Source organism: Taurulus bubalis, assembly GCF_910589615.1.
Source record: "Taurulus bubalis genome assembly, chromosome: 5".
In the NCBI taxonomy this organism is placed as follows: domain Eukaryota; kingdom Metazoa; phylum Chordata; class Actinopteri; order Perciformes; family Cottidae; genus Taurulus; species Taurulus bubalis.
Genome location: NC_136593.1, coordinates 13080381 through 13091993, shown reverse-complemented (window position 1 = coordinate 13091993; position 11613 = coordinate 13080381). Strand labels below are relative to the sequence as shown.

At 39.7% G+C, this 11613-nt stretch overlaps 2 protein-coding genes across 3 annotated transcripts; one reads left to right on the top strand and one right to left on the bottom strand.

The window, feature by feature from the left end:
- Positions 1 to 1347: 1347 nt before the first annotated feature.
- Positions 1348 to 3978, bottom strand: LOC306736658 (uncharacterized protein; the record flags this gene model as incomplete). The annotated part of the gene is made up of 5 exons (XM_079218309.1): positions 1348 to 2096; positions 2202 to 2430; positions 2658 to 2833; positions 3561 to 3717; positions 3820 to 3978. 5 exons carry the CDS (start codon positions 3976 to 3978, stop codon positions 1894 to 1896), a joined length of 924 nt encoding a protein of 307 aa, XP_079074435.1. The 3' UTR covers positions 1348 to 1893.
- An 852-nt stretch (positions 3979 to 4830) lies between these two features.
- rrp9 (ribosomal RNA processing 9, U3 small nucleolar RNA binding protein) lies at positions 4831 to 9905 on the top strand. 2 transcript variants are annotated; one of them, XM_079218606.1, is made up of 15 exons: positions 4831 to 4960; positions 5087 to 5181; positions 5306 to 5418; positions 5505 to 5572; positions 6313 to 6354; positions 6445 to 6571; positions 6708 to 6832; positions 6927 to 7019; positions 7144 to 7244; positions 7341 to 7475; positions 8302 to 8364; positions 8474 to 8619; positions 8878 to 8957; positions 9101 to 9174; positions 9740 to 9905. In XM_079218606.1, the coding sequence occupies exons 1-15, from the start codon at positions 4877 to 4879 to the stop codon at positions 9840 to 9842; spliced, it is 1449 nt and encodes a 482-aa protein (XP_079074732.1). In that variant the 5' UTR covers positions 4831 to 4876; the 3' UTR covers positions 9843 to 9905. The 2 variants fall into 2 exon arrangements, with proteins under 2 accessions (XP_079074732.1, XP_079074731.1); XM_079218605.1 differs by having other exon boundaries at positions 8474 to 8631.
- The last annotated feature ends 1708 nt before the right edge of the window (positions 9906 to 11613 follow it).

Below are 11613 nucleotides of genomic sequence, written 5' to 3'. Positions count from 1 at the left end.
CAATAGAACACAGACACAATGTGATAAATTATTTAAGGCTTGTCTGCAAAACCATGCATCTCCACCCATGTGTGAAGACTTTTGTTGTCCGGTTTGTCATTTGCAATAAGTTCCTTTTTAAAACCAGCAAAAATCATTTGATATATGTTTAGATACTACTGATATTATAAGTTACCCCGGAGTTACCAAATGTCTTAGGGCTCTTGTGTTAACCTAATAGATTACATTTTCACAATCGTTATAAACTAATTTGTCTAAATTTCATCCGACTGCAATTTGTCAGGAAAAATTCATGATTTGTAACATTGACCTTACATTTTGTTGATTCAAAAAACTTATCTCAGGCTTTTCCTCAGCCTCAGATTTATATAATAGTGAAATTATGAAATTATGAATAAGAAATGCTACAGAACTAAACATCTCAAGAATCTGGAGTGATAACATTACAGGAAAAATATTGAAGAGCCTATTATATTTATTTAATTATCAAATGCACTTACTATTTGTATTAGCATTTGTATTCCTTGCAACGCCATAACTACTTAATGGCAAAAGAACAACTCTTACATTTTGAACTGGCTGTAGTTCCTCCAACAAGTTTTGTAAAGTTGAGTACTCCCAAATCATGGCGATGACTCTTCCCTGAATCTTTTAAAAGCATCAAACTCAGCATTCAGGTGTTGTCTTCAGGTGTATAAAAGGAGCTGTTCAAAAACTGTGGAGAAATGGTAGCTTTCCCCAAAGAAACAGACATACAAGCCTTGCTAATGGACCCCAGGGAGTTTCACACTGACAGAGAGGTGATGTGCTGCGTCCACTGAGACAGCACAGCTGGTTGAGCAAAAGGAGGGGGGAGGAGCCAGCAATTAGTGATTGTTCAAATCACATCTTTCAAGACAACATGACTCTATCAAACTGCCACCCGCAGACAATAAGCATCTCTCTCTCACAAACACACACTTTCAGTCAGTATGTGGCAGTGACTGTCACACACTGTCCACTATGCCGCCGCCTTTACAGATGTTCCTCTATTCTCCCCTCCAGAGGTTCTGAAAGAATACAGATTTGTTCCATCTATTCACCAATTTACAACTATTGTATTATCTTATTTCTTGATTTTTTTTTTTCAAGAAACAGAAACCTTTCATTGTTAACAGCTGTAGTCTTTTGAGAGTTGATCGTCGCTTGCAGATAAGCATGAAACGGGGCTCAGCGCTGACATCTGTTGGTTGGTGGGAAAACAAAAATCCAAAAGAGCAGAGCATACTTAACGGAGCTGATGTTGGAAAGGGTCCAAGTTCAGAAGATAACAGAAGAATAACGATTCCAAAAGTGTATTGTCCCTTACGTAGTTTATTACAAGAAACTGACAGAATATTTGGAAACAAGATAAAATATCACTGACAGCAACTGCAAAAAATACCTATTCTAGAAGCACAGGATAACTTGGAGTAGTTTGATATGAACAGGGTACAAATAGCACCCTTATTATTTTACGTTTTTAAATGTCCTACTTTCAAAAACACACAAAGGCCAGCTGATAGAAAAGTTGAACCAGTACAAATGTTTGACAAAGGCCCACTTCACAGAAGATTTAGACACAGCCACTCACTACCTTAAATTAAATAAAAGCACTTGGTAGTTTTGACCACAGACTATTACACGCAACATTTCATAGTGCTGTCTAATGTATTGTTTGTGTCACCAGATTACACTTTACACACAGACAACTGTAAAAAATGAATTCTAAAAAGGTGTTGTTAAAATAGCTACCGTCAAGCACTAGATTTCCATACTGAATAAACTACAGATGGATTAAAAAGGCAACCTGTCACACACTTCTATCAGATAATGTAAAACTGGTGACCAACAGATGGAGGCAGACTCAAAAGATTATAACTGTGAATCATTTTCCATTGCTCCATTTTCATTCAGGAGTGAAGCATCTTGGCAAAAGCTTTGATCAATCAAAGCTTTGTTTTCAGCTTTACCCATACCCAGTCTCTTCTTTAATAGCTTGTCCTCATTATTCAACTTTGTACGGATTGCAATTTTTATTTGGCTGCTTTCAACGCCGAACTTGACTGTCACATGAGCTGGAAGAAGAAGCATATTCAAAATGTGATTTCCCATAATCAACTTCATAAATAACACAACATCTGCAAATAAGGCCTGTGTGATACTAAATGTTCTTATCTTACCAATTAAACTTCTCAGGATCTCAGGAGGGAGTTGAGGCTTGTGGCAATCTTCTCCAGTGAAGGTGTTCCTCCGGCCCTGCAGAGAGTGTGTGGCCAATGTTTCTCTGTCGAAAAGTATCATCAGCAAAGCTGACGTGTACTTTTTGTAGTCTGCAATCTCGGCGATGCGCATATAAAGGTTTCTGGGTACTCGAAGATGCTCCGAGAGATACAAGAAGTTGTGATCGTCCTGCGAGAAAAATGTAAATCAAAATGTTAGCCTTAAATACACCATCACTTTTGTGAAATTGTCAAATCCTATTAGCATTTGCTTTAAAAAATAAAATAAATGAAAATGCTTTAAGCGGGAGCTATGAAATATTGTATCATAAGCTCTCCTATGATAACAGAATTTAAATGACTTGAGCAATCTTACCAACATTGTTTTGTTAGAAGACATGAAATAAGAGCACTGACCTCTGGCATATTAAGTTCTTCTCTCATCTCTTCCCCGGCCTCACCCAGGAAAGAGACCGTTTCATCTTGAGAGGTCTGCGGCACTGCTGCGGCCTCGCCTCCTTGCAGGACGTGATCCAGAGTGACTTGCAGTTCATGTGCTGTGTGCCTCATCTGCATCATGAGAGAGTTCATCTCTGCAAAAAGTGTAAACAGGGCAAGTTTATTCATAGAGTAATAAACAGTACGAGATGGCATGTCTACAGGGCCATAGCTAGGATGTTAGCAGACACTATGAGTCCCACCTAAGAAACGTTTGACACGGCAACAGCCAAACACGATAAAGTATCTAAGAAGAATCTAAATAGTTTTACTTTAGCTTTTTCATTCAACTGCTTATTGTCAGTTTGTTTTTGAATATCCCTACATTGTGGGCCTGATGCTTCCTCAACACTGATTTACATGCATGTAAAAATGTTTCATTTACATTTTTGAACAGGTCTGGAATTTTCCACAAATATCCGAGAAGGTTTTCTGAAAGAAATTATGCAATTTGCTACGGATTTTTACTTGAAAATCTAAATGGCCTTGGAAGAAGCACTCAATTTAAAACACAGATAAATAGTCCTATTTTTACTGGAGATTAAATTCTCAAAATTGGCTCATATGCTCACCCGTCGAGAGATGTATGTTTTACATGATTTGATTTGCGCTGACTAAAAACTCTGAAGACAATTAAATTAACAGTCAACTATTTCCTGAAAATTATTCAGAAATTACATGTACGACAATTGAAGGATTAGCTGTAATGTATTATTCTCTTTGGAATCGTACTTAAAGAGCCCAACATGTGATATGTCCTGCTCAGTCACATACAGTATAATCAGACTGTGTTGTTATTTTTAGTCATCTTCTTCCACCCACCTTTCATCTCCCTGAGTTCTCTCTCGGCCAGAATCCTACATCTGCGTTCATATTTGAGTTGTGCCTGCAGCTGCTCAATTTTCATGAGGAGACTGATGGTGTCTGTTCTGATGTCTGGGCTTGCAATATTTTCTTCATCAAAGTCAATGTTTTCATGCTGCCAAATGAGAAGAAACCACAGAAACCACTCTTAGTGTGTAGTAAGGTAAACAACAGCTGTGTTTAAGCACAATTGCATAAATCAAATAGCATGCATCACCTCGTTGTTGGGAAAGGGAGAGTAGCTGGACTCCTCAGCCAACCTGTACTTATCCTCCACTGGATCGCAGCCAAACTCCTGTGCGTCTGGGCCGATCTTTATCATCTTGACTGGTGGTGGTGTTGTTGGAGTCGCCCCTGCGTCTCTCTTGGGTGGCATGGGGGTGAGAATAATCTGTGTGGAGAGTAGAGATTTGAGCAGTTGACACACCAAGCACAAGCCTTTTCGGCACAAGATGGAGTCAAACTTTGAGACAAACTTTTTCATTCGATCGGCGCGGTTTGTCCGTCCATTTTGGAGACAAAAATGAAAAGTTAGTTCACATCGCATCCCCCTCCCCCTTCCTTCTCAACCCCTCCTACTAGCTTCTAGATCGCCTCCAGCTGGAGACACTGAGTGATACCAACTCTCTTTCAATACATTAACAAATACACGTGATATTTCATGCGAGACGGTTGAGATAAGGCTCACCTGGCCGGTCAGCTTTACTTCACGGATGAACTGTAGCCACACTCACAGAGGACAGAGACAGCGCAGTAAATGCAAATACTGCGTAGTAGAGGAAGTAGTAGTACTACTGCAGTAGTACAGTACATAGATCCCGATACATTTACGGCTAATTTCCCGCAGCCGCGCTAAAGTTTCCCGGTTAAATATGTGTGAAATGCTGCTCCTGTATTTATGTTTTACTGTGTGTGGTACACAGGCTTGCAATATTATTGCGTTGTGAAATTTATATTTTTACAATTACGTGCGGAACAAAGGTGCGAAAACGCACTCCCCGAGGGAAGTATTTTACCACTGTACAGTTTCCTGCTCATCTTAAATTCGTGATTTAACCAATGGGAATCGATATTTTTAACATAAGGCGGGACATTCTAAAGAAACTGTGACGATCAGCCAATCAGCGTCTGTCTTCAACAGTGACTCCAGCTGCATAGTTCGGTTGCAGTGAATCCATGTGGGTCCAATGTTGACTTGCTCTCTGAGAAAGTTGAGCAGTTTAACTATCTACAGTGAGCGTTTACGTTGAAACGCCACGCGTGCTATTTCAACAATGTCTTCGACTTTCTTTATTAAGAAAAAAGAAAACCCCAAATTTGCCCAAAAGGGAAAAAACACAGCTGTGCTCAAACGAAAGGTACGTCAACTTAGCAAGTAAGCTAAATCGTGTGCTTTTAGCTAACGTGATGCGACCTGATCTTACCTGCTGCTCTTACTCAGTCAGTTTCATTACAACCTTTCCATTTGCTTTCTCCTGCTGCAGGGCGATGGGGACTCGGGCGCAAAGAGTAAGCTACGAGCCAAGAAACCCAACCCCAGACACAACGAAGAAATCTCCAGCGACTCAGAAACAGAGAGGTGCTACATTTCTCATGTGCTCACTCGGGGTTATGCGTTGATGATCACTTGTATGTTCCCGTTTTGAAAGCGCATAACTAACACCGCAAGTTGTATATGTGTGTCTTTGTTTGTTGTTGCTCAGTCCTGTCGTGCCCAGGAAAAGACAGTCAAAAGAAGAGCCTGATTATGACGAAACGCCACAGGAGAAGAAGCTCAGACTAGCCAAACGCTACCTCGAACAGCTAAAGGCAGAAGGTACACATGTATTACCCAAACAGCATAACTGAGACACATAACATGCCGTCTATGCCTGTATTTATTGTGTGGTCTGATTTCATCAGAGGAAGATAAAGCAGAAGATGACAACTTTGAGACTGATCTGATTGCTGGAAGACTTCAAGAAGAAGTGGTGAGTGTCTTCTGTATAAAGCACAAAGTAGACAAGAGTGTGATTGCTACTAGTGTAATGACACATCCCAAACCAAATGGTTTGTGTGGCATGATGTGCAACACGTTTACAATGCAGTAGCAGGTAGTGTCGTGTTTCCATTGAAAAATAAGATGACTGTCTGAGAATCACCTACGACTGGCTTCACCCAGTTATAAGAATTGTCTCAGTCTTTGTTTTAGTTGTGACTCAAAACTTTGTGTGTGCAGTAGCATCAACCGCAGCTCCGAGATGACTACCTTCCCTGCTTTTTTTTCACAGCCCTTGAATAAAAGCCAGATTTTAGAGAAGCGTTTTTCCTGCAGTGGTTTTGCTTTTGCAATAAACAAAAAATAAATAGAGCCAATCAAAATACATGACATAGTCTCAATATGTGGTACCACATATTGAGACTATGTCAAGGGATGATATGATGTGTGCAATCCTGCATCAAACTGGACACATGGTCACCCCAGACATGACTCCCTTACTTTTCATCATCCTGTTTTGGTCCTCCACCCCCTGTGCTTTAATTTAGTGACAATGCAATTTCAGTTTGATCATAAATCCCTCTTTTCAGTTTCCTCCACTGAATTCCGAACTAAACCTGTGTCCTTTTATCTTAGACGCAATTTAATTTAATACGATTAAATATGATTTAATACGTTAGATCAATTGCCATATTTACCTTATTGTGTCATGTGTTTTTCTTTCTCCCTCAGCTTGAACAAAAAGGAAAGCTTCAGCGGCTTATTGCCAAAGATGTAAGTATGGAAATTTACTTTTCTTTAATCTCTACAGCATGTCTTTTTATGTGAACATGACTGCTATTTCCTTTGTTTTCTGTGTTTTAGATCATGCCACCGGATGCTTCAGAGATCAGGGTGTTAAGAGGACACAAACTTCCAATTACCTGTCTGGTCATTAGCTCTGATGACAAATGCATCTATTCTGCTGCCAAAGACTGCTCAATCATTAAATGTTAGTACATGTTAAAAAATCTTTGTTTTGATACTTAAGTGAAGTATGTCTGAAAACTGAATGAGGATAAATTAAGTTGTCTTGTTTCTGAGGCTAATATGGCAGACTCAATTCAGTATTTTTCTTATTTAATCAGGGGATGTTGTGAGTGGAAAGAAACTGCACACAATACCTGGTGGAAGGAAAGGTACAGAGGATCGGCATGTTGGACACACAGCCCACATCCTGTGTATGGCCATTTCCTCAGATGGAAAATACTTGGTGAGTAGTACTCTCTCAGCATATCCTGCTTTTGCCAGCAGTTTGCCGACGTGCTACTTTTGTTTTAAGAATCCTCTTTCTCAACATCTTTCAGGCCACTGGAGATGTGAACAGACTGATCATGATCTGGGAGGCAGAAACGCTTAAACATCTCTATAAGTTCACGGGACACAAAGGCCCTGTGTCGGTACGTTCTGCCTCTTTCTCTCCTTTACATGGAATACAACATTATTTTCATCTTACCAGTTGTGTAGATGCTGTCACTCCGAGGTCCTCCTGTAGAACGCATCGAATGTCTTTTTCCTTCTCAGGGTCTCTCATTCAGGAGGGGAACTCATGATCTGTACAGCGCCTCTCACGACCGCTCGGTAAAGGTGTGGAATGTGGACGAGAACGCATATGTTGAAACTCTGTGAGTAACTAATCAGAAAACTGTTTTATCTTGCTGCCAAAACACTGGAATTTGTCTTGAAAGTTTGAACTTAACTGTCATTGTGATTCTCTGTAGCTTTGGGCATCAGGACGCTATAACAGGACTGGACAGCCTGAGCCGCGAGCTCTGTGTGACGGCCGGAGGAAGGGACCGCTCGGTGAGGGTGTGGAAGATAGCCGAGGAATCTCAGCTGGTGTTCCACGGCCATGAGTGAGTCCGTCCATCTTTACTGTGTTGTTTTCTCTGTCTGCACCTTTTTGATTTCAGATGTGTTTGTCTTTGATCAGAACTGTATAAAAGCATAGTTTAAAGTATTACTTTTCCAAGGTTAAAGCCTCTTAATGGAAAGTAGCAAATGCACACAGCTCCAACTCTAATAGTATATCAGATACACAATAGATGCACGGATTAAATCAGGACTGAATGAAACTTTTTTTTTTAGGGGAATTTGGTTTGCACAAAGAGAATAAACGAATAAAGAGATGCGTATCAAGAGAACGTCAACAATCATATATGACGGCACATAATAAAACAAAGCATGAGCATCATAAGCTTGCTCGTGCTTATAGCTTGGGAAATCGAAACGGGGCCAAGTTCAATAAAGTTGAGAGGATAACCATTTAAAATCAGAAAAATGTACCACAATAAAGACTTTAAACAATAGCATTGCAACATTAGTTTTATATAGGGGAGTACAAAAGAGTAATTAACATCCACAAGAGTAAAGTCTAGTAAAGTAAGGGTAGAATCTGTATTTACTGCAGTAATCAACAGCTGGTATAGTGGCTCGCTTCATTAGCAGTAAAATGAGCACTATTGCGTCCGTTTATATAGACCCTCGATAATATAGAGGGTCTATATAACAGACTCAATAGTGTTCATAGTGAATGAGTTGACTGTGACGATTTTGGACAAAACTAGTTTCAGTTACCTCTGACAGTAGTGGTTGCTACTAGCAACAGGTAACTCCACGGAGCTCTCAGAAATACGAGTACCATCATCTGTCACTTTGTCACTATATTCTGTCGTCCTACAGGGGTTCAATCGATTGCATCCAGCTCATCAACGAGGAGCACATGTTAACGGGAGCCGATGACGGGTAAGACGGACGCAGCTCTTTACAATCACGTTGTCTTGAGTTTCTCAGCGTTGTTCCAGATGCATTCATTCATTCATGGTTCTCCTCCGTGTTCTCTGTACGACCTCAGCTCTGTGTCTCTGTGGAGCGTCAACAAGAAGAGGCCTCTCAGCACAGTGAAAAAGGCTCACGGTTGCCATGGTGACGCGGGCCTGGAGCAGCCTCATTGGGTGTCTTCAGTAGCGGCGCTGCACAACTCGGATACTGTCGCCTCAGGTGCCTTTGGCTGTGAGAGTTCAGCTTTCTATTATCACACATACATTTACTTTATTGTGCACATGATGCATTCAATTAAACCTTTTTCACAGTTGTCTTTTATGAATACAAATGTAATCAATAAAATGAAAGACCATGTTCTTAAGTGCCCGACACACTTATGAGTAAAACAGTTGATGCATTTGCGTTCATCTCCGCTGCTCTTCAGATGTTCTGTTGTCTGCAGGGATGTAAAGTTACCACTGTTCTCCTCTACAGGTTCACACAACTCTCATGTGCAGGTGTGGAAATGTGGCCAGTATTACCGCGGACTGGAGCCTCTGTTCAGTGTACCAGTGGTAAGCTCTTTCTTTGTCCTCTCTTTTGTAAATGGTCACGTTTTACATAAGATGTGTTTTAGAAAAGTACACATCATTTACATTGCATTCCTGTCAGCTACAATGGCCGTCTCAAAACATTGTGTCTCTGCTTTCTCTCTCAGGCTGGTTTCGTCAACAGTCTGAAGTTTTCGAGCTCTGGTCAGTTCTTGGTGGCAGGAGTTGGACAGGAGCACAGGTAACGAAGGCCGGTTCAGGTTCAATGCATGAAATGTCCACTAGATGGGAGTGTGCAACCCTCTCTCATCCTCTGTCCCAGTGGCAGTAGCTTGAGATGACATTAGTTGATTTGAAAGGAGCTCAACAGTTACTTGCATTGGAAAATGCATTTTTAAATGTCCAGAAAAATAAGTGTAATATTATGAAGCAAAGTGGATAATTAGAAAAACTGCCACATACCGTAGATGCGGTTTGAATCTAATTTGCAGATATTTTTTTTTATAAAGAACTTTGATTACAACCACAGCTGACGATCTGAACTCAACCTGAAGGCTACAATGTCTCCAGTCATAACCAGCCTCATCAGCCAGAGTCGAGGCTTCATCTAAACTCGACAGTTCAAATCAATGTCTGTGATCAGAGTTTAAAATGATCCCCCACACACATCAAAATATTACGTGGCATTTGTTATGATTTCAATGTCTGACAATGATTCACTTGTTCCACAAAGGTTTGAGGCGCTGCTATCTGGATGATGTCTGTTTGTATCTGCTACCTCTGACTGTAAGTTTGTTTTTCTGCAGGTTGGGACGATGGTGGAGAATAAAAGAGGCCAAGAATGCAATCTATATTATTCCTCTTAAAAGGAAACCAACAAATCCAGAGGAAGCCCAGATACCTGAATAGTGGACTGTTAAGTGTCTTTTATTTTGTAAATTAAAGGTTTATAAATGGCCTGTGTATTATGTTATCATTGTTTTTCCTCTTTCCATTTTTTTTTTTTTTTTTTGAGGAAGAAACTGAAATATTAAAACCCCAAGAGTAATTTGTTTATTTTAGATTGTGAAAAAGCTTTAACGCTTTAGTGAAGGTGTCGGCAGCATGGGCCAGGTGAGCCGAGTCTGACCCGGCCACCAGGAGAAAAGGCTGTATTGTAGGAGTCAACCTGTCCGGGCTGACCAAGACAATTTTTTTATTTAAAGAATTCTGCTGAAAGTTTCTGTCAAATTGTCTGCTGGTAAAAGTTAAAATCACTTGAATAAAAAAAAAATGTACAGCAATGGGTTAACATTGTCATGGTAACTGCTTCTGTGTAGGATTGTCATCTTGTCAAGAGCCAAAAATTAAATTGCAAATAACTACAGGAGCTTATTTTATCTCTGTTAAATGACCTGCAGAACAATTTAAATTGTGCAAAGTGTCATTGACAAATGAATATTAACATTTGCATTCAAAGTAATGTGACGAGCAGTACAGTTATAGTTGCAAAATGGTCTCTTACATTTGTTGACTAAATATAAAGAAACTGAAATCCTGTTATTGGAAGTAGTGAAAGGTTAGCATCACCCAGCTGACCGTTTCATTATAGGGCATAATTAACATCGTGAAGCCGGTTTCATTTATCACTTCCTTCTACATTCCAGCAGGTGTCCCCTTCGGCTTTGGGAGAAGTGTTACTGTCCCTTTCACTGGTACATCATTGTGTCCTGTTACTGTACATGTATATATTCAATTGTTTGTACATGTTTGGAGGGAATGACATTTCTACCACATCCACCTTGACAGTTAACTATTTTGACGATGAGCTTTCACTTGGTAATTAAAGTCCCTCCTGGATGGGCTGCAGGTTTACTTACATTGAGGTACATTGAACCCGTAAAAACAGACAGTCGGTTGTTTACAGATGGTTATTTCAATGTAATATCAGGAAACTCCAATCGGTATAAAAGATGAATGATGTGGGTGAATACATCTTATATTCTCTGCACATGTACAATTGCACATATTCAACTAGTGGCGACAGCAATAGTTATGGCTTTGAGATCTGAGCAACGAATACAAGTCTAATAGACTTAAATGCGGCACCCGTCGAAAATACAATAACTCAAACTTAACATCTTCAGCCGTTTTATTTGTATATTTTATTTTACTCATTGGAAGCAATACTATAAGTGGATTCAACTGAAGACATTTTAAAGGAAGTTAATTTGGTTTTGAAGAAGGGGAGAGAAATCAAAAGCTGTTGTCTCTGAATAAGCTGTATATAGTGTCAAGCATTGCATGAGTGAACCCAAACAGAATGGTGTTTAATCTTTTAATATATAAAAAACATTTTATTTCCATAAATGACAGGAAAGCACACACTGTTATACCAGTCTACAATAACACACCTCCTTTATATTGTCTATTTGCCTACTTTTCATCACGTTCACAAAGGTTAGTCACATATTTTGTAGAACAGAAGGGCTACATTTATTTCATAGCTTTTTTTTTTATCAATGTCTACAACATTTGGATATATTCACAGCACTTTAAGGACAAGATAAGAACAGCCTTTTGTTTTGTATAACACTATTGCTTCACAACCAACCATTTGACAACAAGACTCTTTAGGACAAGGCACGGTGCATTTAATCACATCTACATCTGTCAACCAAGGAGATCACAGAATAATAAA

Coding starts and splice junctions, on each gene's coding strand:
- rrp9 (XM_079218605.1), top strand. CDS start 4,877: ATGTCTTCGACTTTCTTTATTAAGAAAAAAGAAAACCCCAAATTTGCC. Junction 4,961..5,086: donor CAGCTGTGCTCAAACGAAAG/GTACGTCAACTT, acceptor CTCCTGCTGCAG/GGCGATGGGGACTCGGGCGC. Junction 5,182..5,305: donor AGCGACTCAGAAACAGAGAG/GTGCTACATTTC, acceptor GTTGTTGCTCAG/TCCTGTCGTGCCCAGGAAAA.